We start from the raw sequence: 16677 nt of genomic DNA on the forward strand, positions 1-16677 counted from the left end.
CTGTAGTATTTACTACAGTATTTAAATACTGAATTTCAGTATTTAAATACTGAAAGCTGAACCTGTTGGAATTTTCCTTTAACTTCAGTAATTTAAAGCTCAAAGGACTTTCCATAAATGGTCTGGCTGAGCCAGGATTTATGCAAAAGCTTTACTGACTCAAAAAAAAAATAATAATATTGTATTCTGTATATTGCGCTGCAGGATGTGATTTCATTTTTTGTGGCTTGTTAGAGAACATATTTTATGTCTAGATCATCATTGAATTTTATAACAAGTACACTTCCTGATTATTTTTGTTATGCTAAGCTTCTCTAAAATACACATATATATGTATTACTGATGTATTGGATACTTTATGTGAATAATATACTAGATTCTGTTTTAGCTGTTTAAAAAAAACATTAAAAATTAAACTAAATTAATAATTAAGTGGATTACAGTCAAAACATTCTGATTTAAGTTTTAACATTTTTTAGCGTAAAAATGATGGAAATAAATACAGAAATTGACCAGTTGTACAAGAGAGTGAAATAATCAAGATACATTTTATTTCACGTTGCTTTGCAAGAATAAGCATTTTGCCATTTAAAGATAATAGTTGGGAGAATTTTCAAAACGTTTCTTTTCCACTCTTAGATGAATACAGACATTTCTTTCTCCTGATTGAACCAAAAAGTCAGTTATGATGCAGACAGAATGTCTGTAAATCATGATTTAATATTCTTAGGAAAACTAGTACAATGCTTAACTACTTGGTAGTGCTACATTACTATTGTGAACTTTCATGTAGTCTTTACTACTTTACTTTATCTACAGTTACTTCTTTCTGCCAAATCAAGGAAGTGGTCATTGCAATTTAAAAATAAAAGTGCTTCACTAAAACTGCTGAAATCTTAAATGATACCAGCCAAGTATGCACATGCATTTCCATGAGTCATGCCTGTTTTGGATAATTTAGCAGAATATTTATTTAGCCTGCTGTCAATTACATCAGTCTGAGTCCAAAGTAACTCTGTTCTTTGGCAATTTAAATTAATAGGATCTTTTCTGAATTTGTGTAGGTGTAACTAAGGGCAGCATTTGACTTTTGCTTCGTGGACTTCCTCATTTATATCAACTTTTGAGCTGTGGGTAGAATATTCTATTGTAAGCGTTTAAGGAATACCTACCAGTGAGAACACATATTATGGTAATGTTATTGAAACACAAATATTTGTGAGGAGGAGAATTTCTTATAATTTAGAAGTTACACAAATGCTACCACAATATCAAAAGCTGTTGGAGGGCACCAGTGGTTGTTGCTAAGCACACAGTTGGAATTTGGGATGAAGCATGTAGGACAGAAATGTGGAACTTGGGCAAAGATTTTCCCAAGGGATTGCATTTTTAATGATGGTACCTTTGAAAATAACGTGGCAGTGCAAAATTTTGACATGAGACTTAATGTATCAACATTTTTGTCCAGTAATTTGTTATAGCGAAAGCAATTTTCAGAACCAGAGCTCCAATGTTCTCTTCTTACTGGCTTATTGCTTTGCAATTAGTTTGGTATTTTGAGTGGAGTATGTATGATGGGATGATGAGGAGTTGCTTTGGGTCCTTAATGGTTTACAAGCCGTTTGGCAATCAGCAGTACAATATTCTTCAAGTCCAATTACTGAAACAGTTTTACAAGGAAAAGAGGGGGAAGAATACAATTACTATTAGCTATTTTATGCACATTCATTAACAGACACATTTTTATGATATAAATTATCTGTCATAGCTGTTTATCTTGGGATATACCCTCTTAAAAAACTTGCTTGCCCTTTATTTCATGTTGAGGTTGCTATGAGCAAAGTTTCTGAAGTTTGTGGAAGGCTTCTGCAATAGAAAAAGAACTGTTGGCAGAAAGTGCCCTACACAGTTTCCCTCCTCACTCATATCCATGCCCCTGTGAGTTAGCATGGGGTTGTGGACTAGGATCTATAAATAAGGTTTATGCTTCTGCTTGAATGACCAAAAAAAAAAAAAAGTGTGGCACAATCAAGACAACTGTTTTGAGGAGTGTAGAGAAAGTATGAGGAAAGTATTTTGAAATCGTGAAAAAAAAAAAAAAAGGATTAAACTTTAGTGAGCTTGTTCCAGAGGAAGACAAGAGACTGCCAGGTACAATATTATGAGTCGGAATAAATGCATTTTTAGGTACTTGTTCTTTGAAACTTTACTGCAGCAAAAGGGGTGAGCAAAAAGAAAATATGCCAGTACTTATTTAATGTCAAATGGTTCTAACTCACCATTCGATGTTTTCTTTGCTTATCAGAACTTCATCTAGCTTAACTCCAGTTATTGCAAGGCAACTACACACGCAGTACTAATATATCAGAACTTATTAGAATAAAATGCTAGGAACAGCAAAGCATCTGAGAATAAGCATGATAAAAGGTTTTACACAATTGTCCCTGGTTCTCAGGATGGAGACTTCCTGAAAAAAATCTTAAAAGCAGGCACTTCTTGGGTGGATGCAACCTCCATGCACACAGACACATACTTGTTGAAACATTTGCTCACAAGTTGAAAACCAAACTTCTAGACTGTCTGTAACCTTCAGGGGTTTGAATCTAAACTCCTAATTACTTGCTTGGCCACCAACAGAAACACTTTCTCTCTACTCTTCTTACTGGAGTTGTAGATTCATGGGAAGATTCCTTTTGTGAAGGTTCAGCTGTAGCTACCCATTCTCCTTTTCATGTTATCTAGTGAATCTTAAATGGCAAATGCAGTCCCTGGGAGAAGAAGCAAAAATTCAAGATTCTTCTTCTCAGAACATCCCCATCAGGTTACGGAGGTAGGCTGTTTCTTGTTTATTCTCTCATTATTCATGTGTCTGAGATTGTTAGCTGCACAATGGTTCATTTTCATGTAAAGATAAAAAAAAAAATGTTTACTCTCAGGTATGTTACATAGCAAGACTGGAAACTCTTGGAATGAAAAGCAGTATGGATTCAAACCATCTGTGTCTGAGGAGAGCCTGTATGTATGTATGTCTGCAAATTCTGGATGCAGATCACCATACAATTAGGGCAAAAAAAAGGACCACTGTTACTGCAATTAAATATCTCTATTGTTTTAGCTGACATTATCAGCTGAGTGTTTATATGCTCTATCCTGCTTTCCCCCCTGCTGTTTCTGGAAATTGTGGTGCCAGGATCTTCCTCACCTCTCTAGACCCAACACAATTCTGAGAAATTCTGCTTAGGAGTTGAGGAATCATCATATTTCAAAGTGGAAAACCAAACGTACTGATCTTTAGGTTTCTTCAGGAAATAAGTAGCTTATGAAAGCAGGTAATATGAATCAATCTGTTCTAGATGTCTGTCTGCCTAGGGTTGTAGCTTAGGCATATGACTAATTATTAATATTTTATTTAAAACACTTAGCTAATTTATATTTTTGTCCCTTGCCTCTTAAACTAAAGGAATTGAACCACTCATTGATTGCTCAAAACATAACGTAGGTTTTGGTGAATTTAGTAAACCAAAAAGTCCATCTAGTTCTTTTTCTGCCTGTCTGAAACAAATCTTGAACTTCAGAGGAGGGGAATAGACCTTAGGTCTGAAAACTTTGCCCTTTAACCTTTTTTTTTTTTTCCCATTTCTTTTTGCTGTTTATGGAAAATTGGGAATATGTCTGATTGTAAGATACTAGTACTTTACCGTGGTTTCTACCATGGAGCTCTAATCAAGAGGATTCCTATGTTATGTCTTGCTAATCTTGATTTCCTATTATATTCCCAATAAACATGATCTGGATAATGTCAATTTCCAGGAGCACTAGCTGGAAACTAACTTAGAGAAGAGATGGAGAGAAGCTTTCCTGCATTGCTCTTCCAAATCTGAATGATAAATAAGTAGATCCATTAGTAATAGTTGAATCATTTTTTCTGAATATTAATTACTTCCTTAGGATGTGAGGATAACAAATCCATATCCATCTATAAAAGTCACCAAGTGAACCTAATTCTGTTCCATAGCTTTTCAGCAGAGCACAAATTATTTTTAATTAACCATATAAGTTCTTGGAGAAAAATTATATGTTACAAGCATTTTATACTTTTGTAATTGTTTTTGTGGCAATGAAATTTTTCTACTTACTGAAATTTAATTACCACTGCATTTGGTATTAATTTAGGCAAATATACGGACAAATGTTAAATATGCATATAGGCAAATAACCTATTTTTTTTTCCTGAATATTAGGAGCTAAATAAAGCTGAATATTACCAAGTTAAGAAAGCTAATATCAGACCGATATCTTTAGAAGCTGGTCGTATCTGATTTCTAGGATGTCAGCTGATACATTGTAGCCACAAATAAAGAAATGATTTCTGGCAAGCCATAAACAAACATATTGCTATGTTCTAGAGGCTCTTCATCATAGAGGAGCCATCACCTGTTTTTAGTGACAGTATAAATATGCTGTACGATCTAAGTTTTCATTTCAGTTATGAAAAAAGGATGTCTAGTCTTCATGATTATGATGGTAATTTAGTAAAAGTGACTCAGATTGATGTCTGTTTCATGCTGAAGAAAATAACTGAGAGATGCAAAAATTGCTCCACAGTGGGATTTTGACACTTACGGTGTTTCCAGTATGAACATTGTACTGCTTTATAGCTGCCTGTTTTAGCAGAAGTTGAAAGCAGTGTTTGTTGCCAGTGCAAGACTGCATATTCGGAGTGAGGTGGGGTAATGCAGGCACATTTTGTCAGCAAATACTAAAAGATGCAGTGAAGAATTAAAGACTTAATGCCATATATTTTCTGAGTTAACTTGACTGAGTTATAAGCTTACATTACATCAATGATACTTTCCCTAGCATCCCTGGAATAAATTTATGTATTTTCATAGTAGTTTAAGATATTTAGGATGACTCCATGTGGAGACAGGTCTTAGGTATGTCCCTGCAGTGTAATGGTAGTCCAGTTCTTACTCAGCATGAAAAACTTAACACCATTGTTTTAGTAACTGTTTTTCTTGTGGTTTATCATTCACTTTGCATGAAAAATGTCCATGTGTGTGCTTTGCCTACTCCAGATATGACATAAAACAGTTTTTGTAATTATTTTGTTTCATGTTTGTTTTTACAGAAAGAAATGTCTGTGCTTTTATAAACATCCAATTTATTTTAGTCCTTTCACAGCTGTGCAAATTACTAATGTAATTTGTATTTTTTTTTTCATTTTTATAAAGCACGTTAAATACTAAAAATGTGTGATTGTGCAAAATGTGCTCTTGGAACTCAAGATTTCCGTCCAGGGCATCATAAACACAGAGTCAGTAAATACTCAAAGGTCAAATTGTTACTGTAAGGTTTGGATGGGCCCTGGAATAGGTTATATCCCCTGCCTTCCATTCCTTTTGGTATTTGACAGCCTTTGGTAGGAGAGTGCCCAGTCTAGCCCAGGAAACGGTTCACTTTGGAGATGCCCAAAATAGTTCTCTCCATCAGACTCTCCAGTCAACTCTTAGCTACAAAGACCTGCCTCTGCGAAGTTAATGGTGTATTCCTCAATGCCTAATTGTTAGATGTGGTGTCTGAAGTTTCTTATCATTCATTTCTCTGAAGCCAGACAAAGATGTCAGGACAGTCTTCTGCCTCTGCAGAACTGATTTCTAATATTAGGTTCTCACCAATGTATACCTGTTGCTATCTTTAATTTATAAGGTGCAGTTTGTGATTGAGTGGTCCTCAGAAATGTTTTTCTTTTAAACACAGAATTCTGAACAATCTGGTTTATCTTTTGTGGAAAATCTCTGTTAAATACATAAGGAAACTAACCGAGTATCAGTACTCATTGAAACTCATACAGACTCTTTTGCTTCCCAGCAGTGTTTTTTTGTTTGTTTGTTTGTGTTTTTTTTTCAAAATCTAGCATATTCATCTGTGTTGTCACCTATGTGGTCAAGGCCATTTTCTAATTTGATCTCCTGGTTAGATCTTTGGGACTTCCACTGGATATTAAAACCTTAAAATGGTGTTGTTTTTTTGTTTGTTTGTTTGCTTTTGTTTTTGTTTTTGTTTTTTCCCCTAGGAATAAAATCATTTTGATTTCAACAATAAATTAGAGGTCTTCTTCCCTAATTTGATACCCATCTTTATGTTGTCATAAAGGCCAAGTGATAGTATCATCTCTTGGTTATAAAGTTGGGTTCTGCCTGTAGCATTGCCAGAAAGACATGTTACAGCTTGATAAATTTTGATAGAATTATCAAAATATATCTTCAGAGTCCCAAGAACTCAGGAAAAGAAATAACCATTTAAATCATGTTTGATTTAAAGAACACTTGCATGATCACCCCCATTCATCTCTTTTCCTGAAACACATTTTCTACTTGATACTGGACTCAGCATCCTTGTATGATTCCAGATTTCTTCTTGCTAATATGTTTTTATTTCAAAAACCTATGCAGTTTTACAAAACATTTACCTGAAACTATGTTGGTGTCATATTCAGGTATTGCTACTGTAGTGTCTCCATCTGAGAGCATTCTAGGAAGAGGCGCTTGAGCAGTACATTAAATGATAATTTGTTCATGTTCATTAGGGAGAGACATTACATTCTGCTTGACTTAAAGTAGGGAAAGTATTTTCCATGGATGTTAAAACCCAAAGTACGTTGGAGAAGGATACTGAGTATGCTTTCGTTAATTTGAACTCCAATTCTATTATTCTAGTTCAGTCATTCTAGTCATTTATCGCTGCATTTCCTTCCCACTGGTTTAGGGTTGTTGTAATCAGAGTTATTAACTACAGCTGGATGCCTCATTGTGAATTTCTGGCTGTTTTGCAGCAGAAATAAAATACCTGGAATAGGAATGCATCTATCTGCCTGTATGTTTTAAACTGTAATTAAAGAAATCTTTCTTTTCAATCTGCACTGAATTACTGTTATATCAATGATTCCATCACTTTTCTATTTTGTTGATAATATAATGTATATATTTTGTACAGCTGAATATATTGTTAAGAAGGGAATAAAAATGAAAAATTCACCATTTAAACTGTATTTAATCCTGCTTAGCCCCCAAAAAATTACATGTCAAAACTGTAACTAACTGTCAGCCTGGTCTTGTTTTCTGGGTGCATGCTTTGTCAGCCTTATATTAATATCACTTAGCAGTTCAAATGAAGTTGTGGTTAAAAGTTTACTTTTGATCATGAAGAACACAAGAACATAACTTTCCCTTCAGAAAATATGTATGCAAATACACATTTTATAAACAAATGTGAAAAACAAGGGGAAAGCATTTCTGAAAAATAACTGAAGGCTGGACAGTAATCTGCTTAAGTGAAGGTGAACACAGGATAACTGAATATTAGTTGTTTACAGCTTTTTTACTTGATTTTGAAATTTGCCATTTAGGGTTTTCAGTACTCTTTCTTTAAGCTAGAGTTTGGTATATAGTTTCTTAGGTTTTTGTTTGTTTGTTTTGGTTTTGTGTTTAATCCAAATAAAATAAAAACAAAGTGGGGTGAGATGGGGAAGGCCTTCCATGTAAGAGAAGGATATCCATAGGAATAAAAAAAATAGTTCGGGAATATTTAGATCTACCTGAAAAACACTGTGGAGATCAAAGAAGGGAAAAGTTGATTTTTTCTGGTGAGAGTGAATATTGGCTGAAATTTTAGAATCTACTGTATTGTCATGTAGACTTGATTAGTCAAGAAATGAGCTACACAAATTTAATACTAAGTAATGAAAAGGAGTGTCTGACTTTTTAAGTTTATTCCCAGAAATTAGTATTTGTAATTTAAAGTGTAGTTCAAAGCTGAGGGTGTATTAAAGAGCAAAGACTGAGCTACAAAAGAAACGGAAATAAGAAAGCTAGAATATTGCAGGCAGAATTTATTTTTACAGAGGGCTACATCCTGAGATCTCTGATGCTGTTGTCATATTTGTATTCCTACCCTATCTTTATTTTCTTTCTAATTTTCTTTCTTACTTTCTTGGTTTTACTATTTCTTCCCTATCACGTGTCTCATTTTCTGTTGCTTTCAGGCTTTTGGATTTCCCTCCTTCTCGGTTACCTTTCCTCCCTTCTTCTAACAGTGCTTTTTAAATTGAGTATAAGACCTCTTCAGGAGTTAGAAAATGCTGATTCAGACTTTGAGCTGATCAGTGTCAGGAGCATGACTTGGTGTACTCATACAAATCACTCATCCGCATATTTTAATATACTTTTTCTTTTATTTGAATCTCATCTGAGTTATAATTTCTGAGTAAATTCAGATATTGTCATTATTTACCTATTCAGAATGCTTAGTTGGAAAAACCCAGCTGTATCTTAGTTAGCAGGAAAGAGAAACTACTTTTACGGTAGAAATACCAGTATTTGGGGGTTACAGTGAGAAAGTGGCAATTGTTAAAAAGAACATGGTGGTGAGTAATTTTATTAGCTACACAGCAGCTAAACTTAGCCAATGGATGCTTTTCCTCTTCTCTGTGTTAATTTGCAATGGACCAGCATATTACTATTTGTGTCTCACTGAATTATTACTATACAATGTTGCTTTGTACATGTTATTTCATGGTAGAAATGACATGAAAAGGATTGAGAAGTACGCTTTTTTTTAACTAGCATTCTGGTTTACAGCTTTTACAAAGATTTTGTATGTGGGAGATGTGGCAGTCAACATCTGAATGAACAAATGTTCCAAACTCCTGATAAATGCCATTTGCCCATCTTTTTGGCATATTGTTTTATTGTCATTTCAGATGTGTTACAGCTTTAGAACTATAACAACCACAAACCTAATTCTGTTTAGAAGTGACGTCACTGAAATGGAGAACTGAAGGCAACAGAATCCAATTCAAAGCATTTTCGTTTAGACATTAGTGTTTTGAATGACAAAATGGATGTGCAGGATTCCTAAAAGTCTTCAGCAAATTCTAATATCAAGAGTGTTTTTAGCTACAGTGAAAACCACCAGCCTTTGCCTTTGTTACAAACCCTGATAAGGAGAGAGTTGTGAAGGATACTTACTATTTTTATGAATAAATAGCAGTGGTATTGTATGAGAGCATACAGGAATATGCATGATTCGTGAAGATCTGTTTTCCTTGGAATTTTGTACAGTTTCATTTTGCCTTATTATTGAATATGCTGCATTTTATCCTGATGAAGATCAGAGCCTTTCCTTTTGGCATCCTGTACAACCATCAGGCCAGCCCTCCCCCATGTACTTGGTGGGTTTTGTGTGTGCTGTATTTCTTTTTTTAATTGCATGCTTCTAGATAATTGTTAACAATTTTCTAAAATTATTTTTAGCTTTAGATCCGGCTAAAGATCCATGTTTAAAGATGAAATGTAGTCGCCATAAGGTCTGTGTTGCGCAGGATCAACAAACTGCTGTTTGCATTAGTCACCGAAGGCTTACACACAGGTAAATACTTTAAAAGTTAATCCTATAGACATTTTTAACAGTGTTCATGACTGACTGTAAACCATAAGTATACTATAATTAGTTTAGTTATTTAACAACATACAAGCAGTGGATTTTTATAAGTAATTATGTATGCATAATTTGATTAGATTGTTTAATATTTGATTTTTTTAATAGGCTGGTAAGCTAGAGGGCGTAGATATTTAAATATCACAAGCTGATGATGCAACTATATTTAAGGAAATACTAACTGTGCAGTACCAAATAAATATTGTGATTGTGGTAATACCCCGCTGCTATGCCTTGCTTTGACTTTTTCACTTCTTATATGAGGCTAGAGAATTCAAAACTGTCTGTTAAACTTTTATATAGTGTGCTTTTTTTTCTTCTATGCATTCTTGTTTTGCATTGGACTTATTAAATATAAGGAACATATGATAGTTATTCCAGAATCAGAATGCAGATTATTTTCATTCTTACACTTTTTTTTTTTTTGGTGGGGGTGGGGGGAAGTGGAGGTGGTGGTGGTGAAGGGAAAGAACAGTTCCAGATCCTCTATTTATGTAGGTCTCAGTGTGGCAAAATTTTGCACTTCTCTGGTTTTATCTGGGGCAGATAATGCATAGATAGGTAGGAGGCCTGAACGATACCCTTAGTTGAATCATGAGATTATTGTTTGCTCAGGAGGTGAAGTCAAGTTGCATTTTTGACTTGGAATTGTTCATTTTTTTTGTGCTTCATTGTGGGAAACAGAGCACAGTAGAAAGGATAGAGCCTTAGTATCACTAAACTACAGTATCATGATTGAACTAAATATTTGATAAAGTTTCTTGCTCAGTAGGGGCTGAAAAGAGCTAAGGAAAACAGCGTCTTTCTTGTGTAATGTAAAAAGATAATTTTGAACTTTTTAGAGAGCCAGTACCTCATTGTGAATGATATAAGGAATGTTCTTCCTTGTGGCTAGTTATGTTTAAATACACCCGTCTATAGCTTTTTCAAATGAGCAAGATAGTACATAGTGAAATTAAAAGTTTAAATTATCCTAGATCTGTAGCTGCAGATAATTAACAAAAACTTATTTGCAGAGCTATGCTGTTTCTATCAAATAATCTCAGGGTAGAGCTAGTCATTTTGGTTTGATAAGGTATTATGTATAATAAGTTGAAACAATTATTATCAGAGAAAGCCAGGTAGTCTAATTTCAGCTGCATGTGAACTGCTGGGAATATGTCAGTGTAGATTGTGAGAAGACAACACAATTGTTCAAAATTTCTGAGGAGATATTAGACACATCATTGAAAACAGTGGAAAAAATGACACCTCCACTTTAAGTATACATGCAGCAGGTAAAGACTGAAAACTTTTTACTCTAGATGACACTGCATGCAGTGGTTGAATTAATAAATGTATTGACATCTGCCTTCATACCTGTATTATTCCTCCCACAGTCCCTGGCACTCTTTTTGAAAGGTAATATTTTACGGGGCAAAGCCTTTCTGAATATAGCACAATCTCATAATGGGAAACTTTGAAATGACAACTTGATGATTAACCCTTGTAATAAGCACTGCAAGTCTAGTCTTGTAAGCTAGGTTAAGCAATTCTCTGCCTACTTGTCAAGCAGGCAAGCCAGGCCAAGGATTTCCAAATGTAGATATCCCTGTTCTCCCAGGGTATTAGCCTCAAGGAGAAATCAATTGCTTTGTGCCTTCTTTCTAATGCAGTCTTTGACTTTTTTTGTAGTGTGGTGGCACAAGAATATGAGTAGTGTATTCAAAAGCAGTCTGCTAGTCTTTTTTCCTCTGTTAACTTCTTTGGCCTTAACTTTTGTTTTATCCCTTAACTAATACCTACAATTTGCATATTGATTGTCAACGTAGCCACCTGTTTTTTTTCTTTTTTTCTTTTTTTTTTTTTTTTTCCCAAAGGATTGGTCAACTCAGTTATATGTTTAGGTAAAAGCTGAATGAGACATGTTATATTATCAGCCACCAGGTTGTTTTATCTACCTGTGTCCTATCCACTGTGTGTATATGATTTAATGGGAGTAAATCTTCACAAAATTTCATCCCAATAATTTTCTTTTACCACTTCACTTCCTCTGTGTGTGTGCATGTGGTATTCTTCAAAGATTCGATAATTTAAATAATATCTGATTTAATTATTTTTTTAAGCACTTGGGGGTGTCTCCTGGAAAATAGTTGAGACTTGTTTCATGGATTACTGAGAACTCTTTATAGGCACTATGCCAATAGATTTCCATTTGGTCATATTTGCTATGTAGATGTTCCAGAAATTATTCTCAAGAAACCTACACTGGAAAATTAGTTTTAAACATGTGAACTGATACAGTGGCAAAGGTTATGCTCAAGAGAAAGTCAGGGAAGAGGAAACTGCATACCTCCAAGGCAAGTGAAAGGTTTATGAGCACCTTTGGGCTACCTCTGGGATAGAAGCCTGAGATACACTGATACAACTGAATAGATTATTCTGAAGATTATTCTCATCGAGTTGAAACTCTCTGACTTAGTTAAAAGTTAAATTTTCCATTATTAAAAGCACTGTTTTGAAGCAGCAATATTTCTTTGTTCAGAAATTTCTGTAAAATAATTTTGTCACTCTTTAAGGTAATAACATAGACAAAGAGGTTGATAATCAGGGGAGGTTGATAATTGTATCAAATGGCAAATTCACATTAGTAATTTTTGTTGTTTTATTAAAAAAATGACTTGCAGTAAATATGCTTATGCTTGGATATTCTACTATTGAATACATTTATCTGACTGTGCTGTCCCATTTTTTTGTTTGGTTGTTTTTTAAGTCTTTACAGCACAATTTCCAAATGATTGTAACCATGTATAGCTTGCTGAGAGTATTGCAGTGAAGCATGTGATGAGTAGTAGATATCCCAGCCATCTGGAAGGGTGTTAGCGATATGATGTGGCATGGTCCAACTGGTTTAATTAATGTGACAATACTCAGTACTGACTCAGCCTGTGGTTTCAGAAGTATTTCAGTTGATGTTAGACTGTGCTCTGTTGCATGATTCAGGTATACTTGTTCTGCAGTGTGATGGGAGGGGGAGGAAGGACGTCAGTGCATGTAAGTGGCAGTGTGAGAAACTGGCGTCTGCTGGTGATTAGCTTTGATCCGTAAGTTGCACCCCAGTTCTAGGAAGCATGTTTTGCTACAGCTGTGGAGACTTGAAGCTGTGTGAGGAAGAGAATGAGAAGACCTCTTGATATTTGCTCAGGAAGTAACTTCTCTTGTAACAGTTTGTACAGTTAATATGTTAGTAGTTCTGGACATCGGAAGAGCACATCAGTCAGTGCACTAAATTTGGCACTAAAGCTGGAAATGCTTGTAGAATTTGGGGATGACAGTGAGTGTTTTTCTGTAGATCTCAATGGGACTTCCAAGTTATCTTTCTGGATACTTCTTCCCTCACCCTGTCAAGACAGTTCTGAACATGTAGGAACTTACTGCCTCCCTCTCTTTTTTAGGTAGCGGTAAGTGATTTTTCTGTGAATATATAGCTGTTGTCACTGACTGAAGTGGTGTTGATGCAGAAGACTGCAACCATTCAGAAAATCTCTTTTGAGGTCACAAGCTTTGGTGAGCTCAGGAGGTTATTGTGGCATTCTGAATTGTGCTGCTGTGCTGCTTTGCTTCAGTTTCAAAGTTTGTCAAAGAGTATTTCTCAAAGTATTTCTCTAGCTGTTCAACACTTTTATTAGATTTGCTGTATTAAATAGAATAGTCACAACATTTCTAAAATAATTTCTAACAAGTATTTTTAATAAAGAAAAGTCTATTTACTTGAAGATGCCTAAGGTGAGACATTTTTCCTTCCAGTATATCGGAATATTCAACTTCTGCCATGATCCTCTTTAAACAGTTTAAACTGCCTGAGCAGTTTTGGGTTGAAATGATGTCTGTATGAGATGCTGAAAGGCTGTTTCCTGATAAAGGCAGAGACTGTTGAACATCACCTGGTGTGACCTAGTAACACTGCTTTTGTTGCTACAGTATCTCTGAAGGAAAAAGGCAGACTTACAAAAATACTGAGAAGCTTATGCACTTAGGTAAGGCTTACCTTTTTTTTTTTTTTCTGAAGGGTGCCTTTAGATTCCTTGTTTTCTAATTCTGATAGTAGAACAGATACATATACTTACTTTCCTTCTTGTTGTTAAGAGTATTTAATCACACAAATAGTTTCATGATAATATGCAGAGTGAGAACTATTTTTAAATCAAATGCCTATATTTTACTTTAAAAATTGCTCGTAATTATGCTTTATATAATCTTCATTTATATTTTATTCAAATGGGGGAGATTACTTAAAGCAAGTTCTTAAATATTTAATGATTATTTTAATGAAATGTCACAGATTAAGTGCAAGAATTACAATTTCATGTTTTAACTTTTTTGTAATTGAGCTTTAATCATTCTTAACAACAAGTCAAGATGTAAAATATGTTATTTTTAGTAAGGCTGACAACAGAAGCAATTTTGCTTGTAAACTTAGCAGAAGAGCAAATATTTGAATTGAAAATATTAAAAATAGTGAAATACACATGATACACAAACTGGAAATTAATAGTCTTCTCAACATTTGCTAATTCTCAAATTGCAGTTCTGACTTTGCAGCTCACTGCAATGTTTTTCTACAGGCATTCTCCCTCTCTTGATTATGCATTTGAAAGTGTGACAGAAAGCTTCAGTATGGCCCTGCGGAATCACTTTCCTTAACTTACATGAGTGGGAGATGATGTTTGCTGCAGTATGCTTGCCTTTGCAGGGTTTCAAAACCAGCCACTCTATCTCACTGTTCTTTTCATGGTGTTGGGGGTCAGGCAAGCCTACGGTTTGCTATTTCTTCAATTTCTATGGCAGCAGAGATAATGTTTCCCCTCAGTCTTGAGGTGTTGCACGCAGGGCTTGTTTCCTTTTCTGCTAAGATGGCAAGTCCTCTTCTAGCGAGCTTCTACAAAGCCACATAATCCTGATGCAAGAGTTGCCTGTACTGTAAACACTGAACATTATTTGACAAAAAGGTCAAAATAAGTGTTGTATGTCATTGGTCATGAGTGTAGTTTGCAGTATCACAGCTTTAGAAATCACTGAGGCATGATTACAGATGCCAGGTGTTTGTTGGCAGCAGGTAATTGCATTTGCATATCTGCTGGACATAACTTTGTTGGAAGATGTGTTCTGTATGTGTTGTGTTCTTAGCTGTGCCCTGTGGAGGAAAAAAAAAAAGTGATTTAAACAGGAAAACATGCAGGATACATATTAATATTATTCATCTAAATGCTTCCATGTGGATTGCTGTGGGAAAAAAGTAGCTGCCTGTGTTAGAACGTGTAAGAAGCAAATCAAAGTCTGATGTGAAATAGAATTTTTCATTGATTCTTTGAAATGCTGGAGATTGATGTTAACTTTTCTTCTTTGCCTAAATGATGACTTTACCATCCCTTTATGCTTTCACATTTATCTTTATTGTTTAAATGGTAGGCTTTATGGGGAAAGAATCTATAAAATGTCTGTACATATAATAATGAAATGCTTTGGAGCATACCTCATTCAGTTACAAACACAGCTTGTAGAATATCATAATGCAATATTGCCAATATGGTGAATACAGTGGTGTGAATGTTATGGTTACAAGTGGGATATTCATCATAGTAATAGAAATTTGCCTACTTGTTTTAGTTTTCAATCGCTTCACTTTCAGGAGATATAATTATTTGATTCTGCTATACTGAGAACAGCTGGGAACAATGAGTTCAGCCCTGTGATCTTGGGGAAAGGGAAACAAGTTTAATATTAAACCAGAAGAGAGTTGGACAGGAAATAAAAAGGGGTGAGTCAAAATAGGAGGGCAGTAGGTGGTAATGGATATTATTGAATACCTACAATGGAGTATGTGCTCTCTATATACTCAGAGCAGCAGGTGGTAAAGGTAAACCCTTAAATCTTCATGTACTTGTGGTTGCTCCTTTGAACAAAGAAAGTGATACTGCAACACGTAGGAACTCATTAAGACCATGAAAAGCTGATAGCTAACTGGGCTTGGAAAAGTGGAAGAGTTAGTCTAGCAGCAAACTATTGTAACTTTGCAGATCCTGATAAATAGTCTGTTAAATAGATTTTAAATGGATAATTGAAATATGACAGGACACATCACAATTTTCTCTTAAGAATAATATCCCATGAATCACAGGCTGTTGTGTTAAACTATGCAGTGTCTTGGTAAAGTTCTAAGCAAGCAAGTTAGTTGCAGGTAAAGAGCAGGACTCTAGAAAACATGAAAAATGGGACAATTGCCGCTCAGCAGCAAATTTAAATATAACAATATACATGGGAGAGTGCCTGTGATTTTAGCTTGTATTCAACTGAATTTCTTTCACTGAAATTCTTTTTTTTGGTACTGCATATTTATCAAAACAAAAATATTTAAGCCTAATGCTTATACATGAAAAAAAAATAATGTTTGCTTCAAATGTTCCTCCTTGCTTTTATCTCAAATCAGCTGCAGGAGACAATTTCCAAGCGAGGTTAATTCAGTTGAGAATGAGTCATTACACACTCCATTCCAAGAATTGACTGTTTGCTAGAAGAAACTGGTGAAGTGATGACTTGTTCAATAACATTTAGAAATACATTTTCGTACAGCTCTGGAAATACAGAAAATTGAAAGTTTTCAACCAAAAGTATTTTCCTGGTAAATACCAGTGTCTTGATGTGTTATACCTAACCTATTGACTATTCTTGCGCTGATTGATTCTAGTAGAATCTGATCAAACAGAATCTTTTTCTCTTCCTCTGTAAGTTAAAGAAATATGCTGGATAAATTTGACTGGATAATTTAACTTCATCAATGCTTGGATGCATTAAATTTGTCAGTGCATTAAATGAATGTGCCATTTTGCTAGGGAAATGTATATCTTTGTTTTGTGAATTCCCATCCATACATTATGCATCCCATTCCACCCTCGATTATGAAGGTTCTGCAGTGCTTTTTATGGATTTGTTTGTAAAATGCAGATCAGCATGACAGTTCCATGCAATAGGATAAACAGATTGCAGTTCTCTGCCATGTTACATCCATGGCTTGTTAAAATGGAACTAAAATGCAGAAAGACCCACACACCCACACTTATTACTTGTGTATATTTTCTCTTTCTATTCAGTTTCTTACCAAACACTTCTTAGATTTCAAGAGCAGGAAACAACTGTAACACA

At 34.8% G+C, this 16677-nt stretch overlaps 1 protein-coding gene across 2 annotated transcripts in view; it reads left to right on the forward strand.

The window, feature by feature from the left end:
* Positions 1–16677, forward strand: part of SPOCK3 (SPARC (osteonectin), cwcv and kazal like domains proteoglycan 3) — a 195929-nt gene that overhangs the window by 79469 nt on the left and 99783 nt on the right. Inside the window, exon 4 of one of the 2 annotated variants that reach the window (XM_035549781.1) lies at positions 9315–9429. In XM_035549781.1, coding sequence (XP_035405674.1) covers positions 9315–9429 — 115 coding nt within the window. Of the gene's footprint in view, positions 1–9314; positions 9430–12757; positions 12939–16677 lie in introns of those variants that run through there. The other variant, XM_035549792.2, reaches the window with a different exon arrangement.

This window comes from Cygnus atratus, chromosome 4 (assembly GCF_013377495.2).
Source record: "Cygnus atratus isolate AKBS03 ecotype Queensland, Australia chromosome 4, CAtr_DNAZoo_HiC_assembly, whole genome shotgun sequence".
NCBI lineage: Eukaryota > Metazoa > Chordata > Aves > Anseriformes > Anatidae > Cygnus > Cygnus atratus.